This window comes from Natator depressus, chromosome 21 (assembly GCF_965152275.1).
Source record: "Natator depressus isolate rNatDep1 chromosome 21, rNatDep2.hap1, whole genome shotgun sequence".
Taxonomy (NCBI): Eukaryota; Metazoa; Chordata; order Testudines; family Cheloniidae; genus Natator; species Natator depressus.
Genome location: NC_134254.1, coordinates 17070641 through 17086012, shown reverse-complemented (window position 1 = coordinate 17086012; position 15372 = coordinate 17070641). Strand labels below are relative to the sequence as shown.

The 15372-nt window shown below is 50.4% G+C and overlaps 1 protein-coding gene across 1 annotated transcript in view; it reads left to right on the top strand.

Moving 5' to 3' along the window:
* The first annotated feature begins 5205 nt into the window (after positions 1–5205).
* The window catches only part of SORT1 (sortilin 1), a 37351-nt gene continuing 27184 nt past the window's right edge, over positions 5206–15372 (top strand). Inside the window, exons 1-2 of the mRNA XM_074935849.1 lie at positions 5206–5382; positions 14326–14385. Coding sequence (XP_074791950.1) covers positions 5206–5382; positions 14326–14385 — 237 coding nt within the window. The remainder of the gene's footprint in view (positions 5383–14325; positions 14386–15372) is intronic.

Genomic DNA, 15372 nt, shown 5'->3' with positions numbered 1-15372 from the left:
AAACAGGAGCTGTTTGTTTGTTTACCTTGATGCGGGCCCTGAGTCGCTGTAGATTTAATAGACCCACCCCCATCCATTCAGAACTGGATGTAGTGTTCTCCCTCCATCAAAGTCCTGGAACGTGAACAAGAGCATGGCTGAAAAGACAATGGCAGAGAGAATGGGAGCCATTATGCACCCTTGTTTGGTGCCATTGGTGACTGGGAAGGCGTCTGAGTCACCACACCATCACGCTGGCCATCATGCCACTGTGAAATGGGCAGATGTCAGCAATCACCTTCTCTGGGCAGCCACATTTAAGAAGGCATTGCCATAGGCCCTTGCGATTCACCATGTTGAAGGCCTTGGTTAGGTCAGCAAACACTATGTACAGGTTCTTGTTCTGTTCACGAGCCTTCTCTTGTGTTTGTCAGGCTGAAAAAGTCATGTTCGTGGTGCCACAGTCAGCACCAAAGCCACACAGTGACTGAATCCAGTAGGTGAGAGACAAGCCTGCGGAGGACAACCCGAATGAGGATCAGACAGCAGTGAGATTCTGCGATAGTTGTCACAGCTGGATGTGCTTCCCTTCCTCTTGTAGAGATGGACTATGAAAGCATCCTTGTACTCTTGTGGCACCGTACCCTGTTCCTATAGAACCTTGAAAAGGCTGATGGGTTTCCTGATAGGTGGGCAGCTCCACATTTGTACACTTCAGGTGGACACTGTGTCAGGGTGTGGTGACTTGCCTGTGGACAGTTGCCTTTAACTTCATATAAAGAAAGGTACATGGGCAGCTCCTCCAGGCCAGGACACTGCTGGAGTGAGTCAGTGGCATTGTCAGACATAGTTCAGGAGATGACCAATGTACTTTGCCCAGTGAGAGAGAATATTCTTTGTGTGAGAGCAACCGGTTACCATCGGCTGTAAGGACAGTGACTGTACCACTGGATTTTGTGCCCCACATAGCGCCCAAGGTCGTCTTGTCATGCTTGTCAGCAACTTTCTGCAGTTCTAGAGCCTTCTGCTCCCACCAGTCGTTCTTCATCAGGTTTGCAGTGTTTGGCCTGATGCTACCAGGCCTTCCTTGCTGATTTCTTATCCAAAATGTAGGACTTGTGTGTGATGTGCATAGTCTTCACTAGCCAGTCTATTTCACAGTCAGTCATTGAACCAGTCTTGGTATTTCTGCCTTACAAAGCCAAGTACCTTGGATGTGACATATCTGAGCTTCTGCCTGGTTGCCTCAATGTCTGTGGAGTTCTCTGGTACCTCAGCTAATGCAGTCTCTGGTGTCTGTTCCAACTTTGCTTGTTTGCTGGGGTCTTTCATGGCAGCTCATTGATCTTTGGTGGTTTATGGTGTCTTTAGGGGACTCTGAGAAGTGTAGCAACATGCTTCTCGCAAGCCGATGGTCTGACCAGCATTCGGCTCTTTTCAGAACATGGGTGATGTGCACATCTTTAATGTCTTTAAACTGTACAATTACATAATCCATCATGTGATCTGGGATGCATCCATGTTGTCTTGGCCTGTTGGAAGACTGTGTTGGTAATGGTGAGATTGAGCTTGGCACACTTGGAGAGAAATAGTTGGCTGCTGGAGTTTGACCTTCCAATGCCATGATGGCCTAGCACCCTATTCCCCAGGTCAGAACTGGCTGCCACACGGGCATTAAAGTCTCCAAAAAGGCCTGCTCTGTCACCTCAGGAGGATGAGCTCCATATCTGCCCTACGCTGTGGAGAACGACCGTCACCGTAAGGCCACCTGTGTGCAGTCTTGTGACTAAGGACTGCCAGCAGCATCCTCTGCCTGTCCCCCATCACCACAGCATTTGGGTAAGTTGATTACATTGAGTTAAATGAGTTTGGCTGAACAACCAGCACTATGAATGGGGGTTTAAGTGGGAGAGGCTTGCACAGAGCCTTTCCCACGCTCTCACCCAAGCCGCTGTAAATGCCACAAGCATGGCAGCTGACGTGGGTGCAGGATTTGTATTCAGAGTTGTCTTTCTCCTAGGTGAGCTGCTGAGCTGAAAAGCCTCGTCTACCATAATCCTAGTGATTGGCCAATGACTACTTATACCACACAGATTGCCCTTATATGCCATCACAAGGTATGTGCTTCATTGACCTGAGCATTATAATCCCTGACTCATACTTTTCATCTGTAGATTTTAGTAAGTCTCAGCTCCATTTTACAGATGGGGAAACTGAGATACAGAAGTGAAGTGACTTGCCCCAGGTCACAGCCAGTGGCAGAGCCAGGAATAGAATCTAGGTCTTCTGACTCCCAATCCCACTCTACCTCCATGCATATTCCTCATGGGCCTTGTCTGCAGATCTATAATCTCAAACGTCAGTGCCACTGAAACGTGCCCATTAAAAAGGAAGGTAGGATTCAGATATCTGGAGATCAGTGCTAGTGTTTCCATGGCTTGGGTTAATACGATGTACAACAGCACATTGCCTTTATAGTACCATTCTTCTCTGGTTCTTAACTGTTGTACAAATAGTCGTGGTACGTGACCAGAAGAACCCTGCCGTTACAGGAGATGGTGCCGTTCCTTTGACTTGACTTTTCTAGGAAACAAAATACAACAAACACATCTTCCCTGGGTGGGACTCAAAACAAAGAAATGTCCTTTATATCCTATCCTAATCACTTGTTTACTGGTACCAACTATCATGTGATCCTGCCATGGTATTCTAACTAAATCAAGGCTTTGTGTTCTGATCTCTGATCCCTCTAGGGAGAAACACTAAATACTTGAAGTTGTTGCAAGTCAGCCAAGTCAAATACAAGTAGGGCATCTTGGAATAATAGATTTTGCTCTCTCTTGCTAATGAGTTTCATCTGGGCTCTTTTTGCTGTCTTCCCATGGCACTACTCAGGTGATATGCAGTGCCTCTCAGGCAGTTGTAGAAATGTCAGATATTTGTCCTTATATTTTTCAAACATGAAATCCAAATGAATGCCTGGAAAAATAGTGTCTGTGGAGGGGATGACACTGATATAAAATTAAGCTCTTTTCTTGGCTGCAGCCCCCCTCTCATTTGCTAGGGAGTATGGAATGAGAACAAAATGAAGATCCAGAAACTGCTGATTTTTAATCTGTTTGCCTGCTGACTTAATCTGTGGCTTTGGGCAAAACAAAGTTACTTAACCTGACTTCTACATATCTGCCAAAGTGAGAGAAGCTATCTCACTTCCGCATAGTTATGAGGCTTAGTCACTGTAAAGCTTTCAAGATGGTGAGTGTTATACAGTTGGGTTAAGAACTTTCTCCTTTGCACCTTCCCTTAACCTGAATAGCTGTGAACTCCATACCTGCCTTTGGCTGAAGGGGGAGCTTTTATCTCTCTGAAAAAAGAAAAGGAGTACTTGTGGCACCTTAGAGACTAACCAATTTATTTGAGCATGAGCTTTCGTGAGCTACAGCTCACTTCACTGTAGCTCACGAAAGCTTATGCTCAAATAAATTGGTTAGTCTCTAAGGTGCCACAAGTACTCCTTTTCTTTTTGCGAATACAGACTAACACGGCTGTTACTCTGAAATTTATCTCTGATGATTCCAGTGGTGGGTTCTGACTCGTCTTACTTTCCCCATGACCCCTGCCATGGAGTTGGAGCTTAATTTGTTACAAAGCTGCTCTTTGCCCTCAAAAAGCACTTAAAGTTTTTGTGGGGGGGTGGAGTGGCACTCCAAACAGCAGCATCGCACTGCAGGACCTGAGGTTTGGCTTCCTTTCTAGGATTCTCAGACTGCGTATGTGTGTGGACATGGTACAACTATCTTACATAACATTTTAAATGTGGATTTGTAAGGGCATAATTATAGCCCAGAATGAAAAACATTTCAAAATGTTTATGCTAGAAGAAGGCTTAAAAGGCATTGAAGAGAAACCAGTTAAACATGCATGTCCATTCCCTGCTGGAGGAGGCAGAGACTCTGAACATCTTTCCCATAATTTTAATTAGTAGATAGGATCTTTTTACATTCCTTCTCTGTAGTGCTATATTGCATCCCTTCATTCACTCTGCATCTAATTCAAATCTACTGGTTTATTAATCTCGCATGTCCCCCTCCATCTTCTTGCTGTACTGACCCTTTCGCCTCCAGTGTTTGGCTTCCTGTTTCCATCATGCTACTTGCCTAGGCCTGGATCGGTCTCTGTGTTCTCATCCACCACCAAGCTCCCCCTTCTCTTACTTTCAGTCTAATTCTCCAGTCCCCAAGATCCCTGCAATGTCTTGTCTTGTTGTAGAGGGTGAAGTTCACTGCCCAAGGGCATGTGCCTTAAACCTTGTAAAGAATTATGGGAATTTGGGATTCTAGGTGATTTATAATGTTTTCCAACCTTTGCAAGCAGACATCTGTTTAATCCTCCTAAGTCCTCAGCTGTAATTAGAAGCTGCTTTCCACTCATGCCATGGTGTCATTGTGGGTTGGAATTGGGGTTACTTTTGTTCCTGCCTAATTTACCATGGCTTGCACCGCTCAAAGGGCCAGCTACTCCCAGCATTGCTACCATGAAGCACTCAACAAGCTTGAGATATATTTTAAACTAAAGACTTTAAAAACACATTTTAAAAAAAAATGACCTTCTGGTGTTTAAGCTACAGGGCCCCTTTTCAACGTTGTCCACAGCCACGATCATTAGAAACTTTTAAAATTACTTCATTGAGACTCGCACATTCACCTGACTCCAGAAGCTGGAGCTGTAAGAAAAACACTGTCAGGGGAGTGGTGATACAGCCAGCCATGCTGGCAGGCTCCATCTAAGTCCATTATTAATGTAGAACCAGCCTGGAGCAAAAAAAGCCACTAAGGCCCCAGGTGGGGGCAGGGAGGGGGCCTAGGGCAAGGCCTGGCGGGGATGCCTGGGTTCTGTGCCCGCCTCTGGGCGTGGGAAGCTAACCAGAAGGTAAAGGCTCTGGTCAGGCTTGGCCCACGTTACGTTGCTAGGGGGACGGTGTGAGTGCTTGCTGGGTAGAGACGGACAGCTCATGAAGCCAATCAGAAGCGTGAGGCTCGAGCGGGCACACGAACAGGAATAGAGCCATCAGGGAGGGCGGGGCTTGTTTCCTGGAGCGGAGACTGCTGTTTCCTTTAACCAATGAGACGTGGCAGATGGGTGCGTGCTGCCCAATGGGGTGGCTGTGGGCGGGGCGCGGCGGAGCCGGGACCCGGGCGCTGGCGGGGCTCGGGCTGGTTAGTGGCGATGGGGCTGCGGGCGGCTGCGCTGCGCGGGACCCTGCTGCTGCTGCTGCTGCCCCTGCCCGGACCCGGCCGGCTGGAGGGGGCCCGCGCCGGGCTCCTGCGGAGGCGGCGGGCGGCGGAGCCGGGCTGCGGGGAGCTCCGCGGGTTCGAGCCCGTCCTGGGCAACAACACCTACCAGGTGAGGGGCCGGGACCCCGGGCCGACAGACCGACAGAGCCCCCCCCCCTCCACCACCACCCCCCCCCATGCCAACGCCGGGGGGGGCCGACAGAGCCCCCCCCCGCCAACGCCGGGGGGGGGGCCGACAGAGCGCCCCCCCCCCCGCCGCTGATGATCTTGCCCTGCCCGGAATAGGGGGCGCTGCTCTGTGCCAGCCATGCCTGCCCGGTCTTGGGGACTCCCAAGCTGCCTTGGTCTTTGCCTCTTAGCAGAGCCCCAAGGACAGCAATTCACCTTCCTCCTCTTGCAGCGAGGGAGCCCTTGTCTTGGGCGGGGGGAGCGCTAAAGCTGGCCCTCCCACCTTGTTTTCTAGCACTAATAGCCCCAGTGCCTTCAAGAAATCTCTGCATGCAGTCGGGATGGGGGGGGAGTTGCTTGTGGGCTGGTCTTTGCCTGCACAGCCAGGAGCTGAGGGGTTAAGTTTGTGGTTCCTGCCACCTGAGTGTGTAATATGGCAAATGTCAATGTGACCTTTGGTAAGTCATTTCCTAGGTTGGTGCCTCTGTTTCCCCTCTATTGAATGGGGATAATGGAACGCATTTTGCCTGGAGTTAGAGAGGTATCTTTAATGTCTGAGCACTTGGTTTACCTGCATGTGTCAGAGAAGGACAGAATCGGGCTATATAGCAGGCCCATAGATAGAAGACAGAGAACCCTTCAATGTTGTGTTAAACACCTTGATGTGTCTTCACCTGAACAGCATTGTAACTTCTCCCTGACTTTCAACGTGAGATTGAAAACAGGTCACTCTTCTGATGCTGAGTGAGCGGCAGAGGGGCCCGTGCTGCTGCCCCCGTGAGATTAAGGGTCTGAGGCACAGAGTCTTGTTGCACCTTGGTGCATCCTTGGAACTCTGCAGCAGCAGGTGGTGGGTTTTTAGTGACATCTATCATTCCCCTTTCCCCCGAGTCATCTGAGAGCCACAGTTCACTGACTTGGTACAGTGCAATTTCTCCAAAGATTGCACCTGTATGTGTACTGCGGGATCCTGTGCTCCACTGACCGTGAGCATCGGGGCATAGAATTTAAACTGTAACACGCCCTTAACTATAGCAGGGCAATTCAGTGCTGCTGTTGCATTAATAATCTGCTGTAGAAAATCCTATTATTTGGTTCTTTCTGTATCCCTCCTGTCTCTCCGTATTCCCTTCATGGCTTTAGCAGATGTTTGTTTCACTCTTGGTGTTTTTCTTTGTGGTTTAATTCTGTACCTGAGATGTATTGCCTTTTTGGGGATCCCCTGAGAGGCAGAACTGTGTCTGGCAGGCTTATCTCCCCTCCCTCCCCCCACACCATACCTGCCTCAAATAGGTGAGCTTCCTGGCTGCTTGGAAGGGCAGAGGTTTCCTCTACTCATCCCACAGAGCTTCTGGGCTCCTGCACGCCGGGGAGGGAGTGTCCCTACTATTCCCCTTCTTTCCCCAGCCTCTTCTTTGAGCCCTTCTCCCCTAGGAGCAGCTCCAGTGTCTGCCTCTGCTTTTAGCTTTCCAAATTAGCAGGTGCTGGGAGAAAGAGACCTAGATTCTAAGGCCAGAAGTGATGATCCTGGTCAGTTTTGCCTACTGACCGCAGCATTCTCAGCGTTCTTGTTAGTTTCATGCTGCTGTTTGGCAAAGCTATGAGCAGAAGTAGAGGCACTGTCTGCAGACTGGGGAAGACAGGCACTGCATCGTTTTACATGGAATTCACATTTGGAAGGTTTTCTTCACAACCATAAGGACCAAAGTCTTAGATTCTGTAAAAAGAAAAGGAGTACTAGTGGCACCTTAGAGACTAACCAATTTATTTGAGCATAAGCTTTCGTGAGCTACAGCTCACTTCATCGGATGCATCACGAAAGCTTATGCTCAAATAAATTGGTTAGTCTCTAAGGTGCCACTAGTACTCCTTTTCTTTTTGTGAATACAGACTAACACGGCTGCTACTCTGAAACCTTAGATTCTGTAGCAACTAGTGGCAAAGTCCTATCACTCACCAGGCTTGTGAACTGACTTGCCTTGGGTTTTAAGCCCATTTCTATCGGCCTCTTCTGTACCTGATGTAGGATCAAAAGTTGGGACTCATTTGCTTACTCTTCGTGACATGTTGGGGGTATTTAATCCCAATGTAATGTTACATCATTTGTGGGTGCTGTATCCTGCCTTTGTGGTGGATGTGCCCTATGGTATAATGGTATTCTGCAGTGTATCTGCTGTCATCCTATTCTGTCTGGAGCTGGTGGTGAGACTCAAAAATCTTTTTGGGCTTCCAGAGTTGGCAAAGCCCTTTACTAACACTGAGTTTAGCATCCCAACCTCCCTGTAACACAGGCAGTTTTGTCCCATTTTACAGTTGAGAAACTGAGGCTTAGAGAGGGCAAGTGTCTTGCCCAAAGCCAGTATGTGACAGAGCTGGGAACAGAGCTGATTCCAGTTTCTTTGTCTGACCCACAATCCCATCCTCTCCCCCTTCAGCGCATAGCTTCTGTGGGCATGTAAAAAGCACTTCGTATCTAAAAGAAACAGGCTGTGTCAGAAATCAGCATTGTTAAATAACATGGTGTCTCAGCCCAGAGAAGAATATGAGCATTTGTTTGCTTGGACTGGCAGTGTTTTGTCCTAGCCATCTGCGATAGAATGGATCGTGCCTGTTGGAGACAAGAAAACAAGCCATAGTTCTTACACTTTTGTTATGGGCCTCTGGACTCCTGAGGGAATGAAATCTGGGATCTTCTTAGGGTATGTCTACACTACGAAATTAGGTCGAATTTATAGAAGTCGTTTTTTTAGAAATCAGTTTTATATATTTGTGTGTGTGTGTCCCCAGAGAAAATGCTCTAAGTGCATTAAGTGCATTAACTCTGCACAGTGCTTCCACAGTACCGAGGCAAGCGTCGACTTCCGGAGTGTTGCACTGTGGGTGGCTATCCCACAGTTCCTGCAGTCTCCGCTGCCCATTGGAATTCTGGGTTGAGATCCCAGTGCCTGATGGGGCTAAAACATTGTCGTGGGTGGTTCTGGATACATGTCGTCAGGCCCCCCTTCCCTCCCTCCCTCTGTGAAAGAAAGGGCAGACAATCGTTTTGCGCCTTTTTTCCTGAGTTACCCGTGCAGACGCCATACTACGGCAAGCATGGAGCCCGCTCGGCTCACTGTCACCGTATGTCTCCTGGGTGTTGGCAGATGTGGTACTGCATTGCTACACAGCAGCAGCAACCCCTTGCCTTGTGGCAGCAGACGGTACAGTAGGACTGGTAGCCGTCATCATCATGTCCAAGGTGCTCCTGGTCGCCTCTGTGAGGTCGATCAGGAGCGCCTGGGCAGACATGGGCGCAGGGACTAAATTTGGAGTGACTTGATCAGGTCATTCTCTTTAGTCCTGCAGTCAGTCCTATTGAACCATCTTATGGTGAGCAGGCAGGCGATACGGATTGCTAGCAGTCCTCTTGTACCATCTTCTGCTGAGCAGCCATGGGATGTGGATGCCATGCAGTCCTTCTGCACCGTCTGCTGCCAGCCAAAGATGTAAAAGATAGATGGAGTGGATCAAAACAAGAAATAGACCAGATTTGCTTTGTACTCGTTTGCAACCCGCCCCCCATCTAGGGGACTCATTCCTCTACGTCACACTGCAATCACTCACAGAGAAGGTGCAGCGAGGTAAATCTAGCCATGTATCAATCAGAGGCCAGACCAACCTGCTTGTTCCAATAAGAACAATAACTTAGGTGCACCATTTCTTATTGGAACCCTCTGTGAAGTCCTGCCTGAAATACTTCTTGATGTAAAGCCACCCCCCTTGTTGATTTTAACTCCCTGTAAGCCAACCCTGTAAGCCATGTCATCAGTCGCCCCTCCCTGCGTCAGAGCAACGGCAGACTATCGTGCATCTGAGTTAAGAGTGCTGTCCAGAGCAGTCACAATGGAGCACTCTGGGATAGCTCCCAGAGGCCAAAACCGTCAAATTGTGTCCACAGTACCCCAAATTCAACCCGCAATGCCGATTTAAGCGCTAATCCACTTGTCAGGGGTGGAGTAAGGAAATCGATTTTAAGAGCCCTTTAAGTCGAAATAAAGGGCTTCATCGTGTGGACGGGTGCAATTTTACATCTATTTAACGCTGCTAAATTCGACCTAAAGTCCTAGTGTAGACCAGGGCTTACACAGCTCTCAGCCTCTCTTTTTGTTCAGCTTGCTCTCCCCCGGCCCTTGAGGGTCCTCTCCTCCCAGAGTCTTCTGCTTTATGCTTGAGAGGCCCCACATCTCAGGTATGACTGTGTGTGTCTGTGGGGAATATAGTCTCTTCCCCGTGGGGGGGAAGAGGGTCTGTCAGTGTTCAGTCCAGGGAGGCCTGGCTGCACTTTCTGTACAACTGAAGTGCTGCTCCCTAGTTGGCCAAGTCAGATGTCACGAGACCCTCCTTCCATCCCCTCCTCGCGCAGGCCGGTTCCGGTAACTCCCCAAACCCTCTGCAGACTGCTGCCTGCGTAAACAGCTCTGTCTTGCAGCAACACTTCTTCCTGGGATTCTCGCTCTACTGGGATGTCCGCTCCAAAGCTTCCCAGCAGCGGTCCGGGTGAGGAGAGGCCAGTGGGTTTAATTCTGTTGATTGCTGGGGTTTCCTTCTCTGATCAGATGCTGAAACGTGTGCCCACATGAGGCTGCCTCCTGAAGGGTTTGAAAACTTCCTAGCTCAGGAGTACACCTGCAAATCCAGGGTGGGGTGAAGCGAGGCTAGCATCAGCCTGTGTGCTCTCCTGCCTTAGCTGCCAAGTCCGTGCATAGCACCTGCCAGCTGGCTTGCAGAGTAATAGCAACTCCTCCTCCCTCTGCAGGCGTTTCTTCTGGTTAAACATGCCGTATGGGCAGACCTCTTCGGGAGCGAAGTGTTTTGTTGCCTTATATGTAAGAGGCAGCGTGGCCTAGGGGGCTGCGCATGGGCTGTTGTGCAAGCGCTGCATGCCAGGGGCTGTTTGTGTGGTGCTTAGCAAAATGAGATGCTGATGTTGGTCGGGTTCTCCAGCTGTGACTGTAATGCAAATAATAACAAACAGCTGCCATGTTCCGTCCCAGAGGTGGTTGCAATTTCAGTGCCCTGGGAAGAGATCTCTTCATGCTCCTTACCTGTACACTGTGGTGTTGAGGCTTAGCTGTTAAACACTCTGTGATCACTTACAAAGTGCAAAGTAGCTTTCCTTCTGCCTCCCTGAGGGATGGTCAGTGCTGAAGTGAAATGCCTTTGAGTTGCCAGCACCTGTGCTAAGGAGTTGTGTGTAAGCAAGTTTTGACTGCTTAAGAGGAGTGTGTCTGTCCTGCTTCTAGTCAAGCAAGCCCTGAATCCGCCCACTAACCTCCTAGCATGGTGATATCGCTGGGTGTGCCAGCCTCTCTCGCGCAGAGAGTCCTCCTGCGTTTAGACAGCAAACTCTGTTGCCACCTTTGTGCTGCTGCAATTGCCACTCCTGGAGTTCCTAGTTCAGCGCCTGCACCCCTGCTGTGGGCCAAATGTCATCTCGTAGGAGGTGGGAGGACTGCTCTCCACAGAGCCCCTCCTAGCGGTAAGAACTCATTGCAGTGTACTTGTAATTAAATGCTAAGCCCATCTCTTCCATTTCTGCATGAAGAGGAGCTGTAACGCCGTTAAAATCATCCTTTATTAACAGAGACTGAGCAGCGGGGGCTATGCTACCATGAAGCTTGGTTACTGATGGACCTGTCGGCCGAAAACGCAAGGTCTTTTAGACTGCTGTATAGCAGAGTGGCCTCCTGTCACATGGCCGTCCAGTGGATGATTTATGGCCTCATAGCATGAGGCCTGGCAAGATTAAAGCACAACTTCATTCCCAGGGAAACAGATCTTGCTTGGCTGAAGATCTTCCCGATCTTGCTTGGCTGAAGTGGAGGGGGTTAGGAAGCCTGTTGGGATTATTGTGTGCTTGAGCCATGTGCCAGGGGAGTGCCTCGGTGCTCTCAGAGAACTGGTCCCCATCTGGCTCAAAGCAGTATCTTTATGGAGCTGCTCCCTCCTGGGAGGAGGGGAGCGAGGAGGTGGATTTGCCTGGGATGGCTAGGACAGTGATGCAGAGTCAGCCTCCATGTTTGGAGGTGGCTGGTAGCAGGGAGTTTTTTGCCAACCATTTGTAAATTTCCCCCTTGGGTTTCCTCCCACTCAAAGCCCCTATGTTGTTTGGATTACGTTCACTTTGGCATGTCCGGTATCCCCGGTCCGATCTGTCACGCACAGAGCTACTTTACATTTCTTCCATTTTTTTAATGAGATGCTAATAGGTGTCTCTCAGATGAATCCGCTAGTGTCGCACTGGGTCCAGGGGAGGAGGGGCACAGCTCTCCCCTTTTCTGCAGCTCACAGGTTCTGCTCTTTGTCTGCACCGTACCATACCCACCACCCTTACCCTGACGCGCCACTGAACGGATGGGCCAGCCCCTGCCCCCTTATGCTGTACATGTCATTTCCTCTTTCCTTCCTTTGCTCGGAAAGTCCCTCTGCCACCCCTCTCTCTTGTCCAGAACTTTCCTCCTTCACCTGCCTCACTGGGCCAATCCCTGGCTGTGGCAAGTCCCATGTGTGTCTCCATGTCTCGCTCCTTGTCTTCTGAAAAATCCCTCCCCTGTCTCCCAAAGTCCCAGTTTCCTCCACTCAAGCACATGATCAGCCCCTTCCTGCACACTCCAAAAGGTGAGACTGCATCAAACTCCGCATTGTTCTGGGTCCATTTCGGAGTCACCCAGGCTAGTGATGCTCCAAGGGGTCGCTCCAGCCCACGTCTTGGATTTTCTATCTTCTACTCCGCTTGTTTGTATAGCATCAGCTCTCTCTGGTCCAGCTCTTCGTTGGTGCAAGAGCCTTCTCCACAGCCTCCCAGTCTCCCTTCATCTTCCTTCTGATCTCCCCAGGAGCCTCCCTTTTGCACAGGTCTGGCATAGCTCAGTACCTGTGTTGGCACTGCCCCGCCCCTGCACTACTGAGGCCACAAGGTGCCCATGGCTGTGAAGAAAAGGCATTCTACACTCTCCCCAAGGTGTTACTTTGGTCTCTCCTCCCCTCCCACCCCCTCCAGCAAAGGTAACTGGATGCCTGAGGCTGAAACTGGTAGCACTTCTCCTGTTGCAGTCAAGGTATTGAGGGCCTCTCACAACAGAGCATTACAAGGTCCCAGGTGTATTTCCATCGTGACTGTCTGGCCATCTCCCAGGTCTTGCCTGTAGAATGCTGGGATTCCTGTTCCCAGATGCACAGGTGTCTCGGAGTCACTGCTTTGGGAGGGGGAGAGGTTTCTCTGCCTGCAACCCAGATCTCGGTCTGTGTCCTATCCAGGTCAGCCATTGATCTAGGATTATGGCGTAAGTGCCTGCTGAGCTGTAACATGGAGAGCCTCAAAATGTAGTGAGATTGTGATCAGATTATGAGGCAACCTTTGAGACTGCAGGGCAGGGCACTGATGGCGTTTATTGTTCTGCTCAGGGGAATATTTGCATTGCCAGGTTCCTCCTTGGCACTAACATGGCGCTAGCTAGCCAAATCCCAGCATCGCTGCTCTGCTGGCTTCGTCTCTCTGGAGTCCCTCCAGGCTTCTGAGGCCAGGTCCAGTTTGTCCCCTTGCTTAGCGGGAGCGTTCTGTGCACCTTTTGCTGTGATCCTGCCTGGTAGCCATGGAGCTGTGGAAAATGCTGTCTGGATGCAGTTGCCTTTGCAGGCTGGCAGGGCTGCACTGTTTACTCTAGTGCTTGTGATAAAGTGCACAGCCCAGTTTTACTGCTCTGCAAGGCCAAGCGAATGCACCAGTGTGTTTCTTGTCAGCATGGTGCTGCTCTTACGGGTGACTAGTAATGTCCAGCAGGAAAAGAGTCCAGCTCTGCTTAACTTTCAGCCATTACTGCCCCTCTCGGTGCCAGCTGGCTGCTGGGGAGCTCCCTGATAGGAGCAGCATTGTTGTTAACTCATGAGGGTGTGGGACCTGGGAGCAGTCTGTGCTGCTCACTCCTGTGTTCTCACAGGGCTGGATTGTAAACGATCTCTGGCTTCATGACGCCCCATTAGGTGAGGGTGACCACACTGGGCAAGCATCTGCACTTCAGCAGAACCAAAGTGAAATCAGCTTCCCCTAGCAGAGCTGCTATCATGCGTGTGCGTGTGTGTCAAGGGCAGACACAAGGGGAACCTGACTACGCTTTTTCCATATTGCAGTAACTTCGCTGATGAGTATCAAGTGCTAAGGGGAAAGGCCCCAGGCCCCTGTAAAGCTTTGGGGGTAGAGACAAGATGGCTCTGTAGTTCAAACATGAGCACATCAGCCCCTTGGAGAGGTGGTCAGTGGGGGTTGAACTTAGCACCTTTGGCTCACAAAGCATGAGTTCTGCTTCGCTCTGCCTGCCCAGCACAAGCCGCCCAGCGTTACCTGAACTACCGAAGGGGCAGGACGGTATCGAGCGAGAGAAGAGGCCTCGGGACACCTGCCCATGAGATCTGCTAAGGAGACAAACTCTGTTGAGTTGTCACACACAGGGTGGGTGGCAAAAATCCACCGGGCATTTCAGTAACATCCCATGTAAGGCGATGTGTGTGGGTCAGTGAAGGAAGCCACCTGAGGGAGCATGAAGCTGGGAAAAAGCCCCTGATGGCGTCTGTCTCCTGGCTTTACTGATTCAGCAATAGACTGCACAGGTAACCCCAGGCGACCTGTGATGAGGGGGAGGGAAATGCCAGTGGGCTGGACAAATCTTGGCTGGCGGCTGGGTGGTTATTACTGCCTTGGGATGGTGTGTAACCAGGGGGTACTCTGCCATGACGATCAAATTCCTCCTGATCCTCTCCCCTCTGGTGACAGGAAGTAAAGGGGCTTGTTGCCTGATCTGGGATGTGGAGTGTGGAAGTTTGGATGTGACTCCGATCTTTTTCCTTGCAGTATATCTTTGATGACTTCAGCGGCACTGTATCGCTCTCCTGGGTTGGAGACAGCACTGGAGTAAGTAGCGCATTTGATCTGAACGGGCTTTGAAAGGTAACCCTTCGAAATGACAAGTAGCAGGGGAGTGAGCAAGCTGGAGAGGGAGCTGGGAAGCACGACTTCACTTCCTGGAATCAGTGTTGACCTTGAACCTTGGGCACAAGCATTCCTGACTATTGGACACTCCCAGTGTTCTGCGTGTCCATACATTTAATCCTGCCTAGGAAGGTCCCCGGTGGGGGCTGGTCTAACACTCCAGCTAAATTACTGTAGAAGCCATTATAGTTAAAAATGGCTCAAATCTACATAACCTACAGCAGGGGTACAGTTATGTTGGTAGAACTGTGCTTAAACTGGTATCGCTTATTTCGGCACAGTTACGGGAATGAGCTACACCGATAGGACACCTTTATCCTGATGTGTCTCTGCCCACCGTGGAGGGTTGCATTACTTTAACTCTCAGTACAAACCTGCATGTAGACCAGCACGAGACCCCTTCTGCAGCAGCTGCTGCAGGCCGTGGCTGCCTTTATGCTAGCAGGGCCCGCTGCCCATTGGCTGCTGTATCTGTCTTGCTCTGTCTTGCTCCGGAGGGCCCAACATTTAAATACATAGAAATAAAAATAAATATTTTAAAATTAACCCCCCCACCCCTTAACTAAACTCTACCCTCTGGGGAGAGAACAAACTGCAGGCAGCAGACATTGGTGGAAGGTACCCAGGTGTTACAGGGGTGATGCAGCACAAGGGTCTAGACAGATTCGAGGGGGAGCGTTGCGTTGTATGACCCTGGCGGGTTGGGGGAGCCGCCCCCTTTTGCTCTGGTAAGAAATGGCCAGCAGGGCTCCTTCCTCCTGAGCTAGGGATGGAGGGTTTACACGGCCCCATTGTTAGCCTCGGGGGTGGGGCAAGGATATGTGCTCCTCTTCCTTCACCTGCTGCACTGAGACGGCCTGTGGCCCATTGATGCTAAATCCATCTTGACGTCCCGGCATCGCTGAGAGC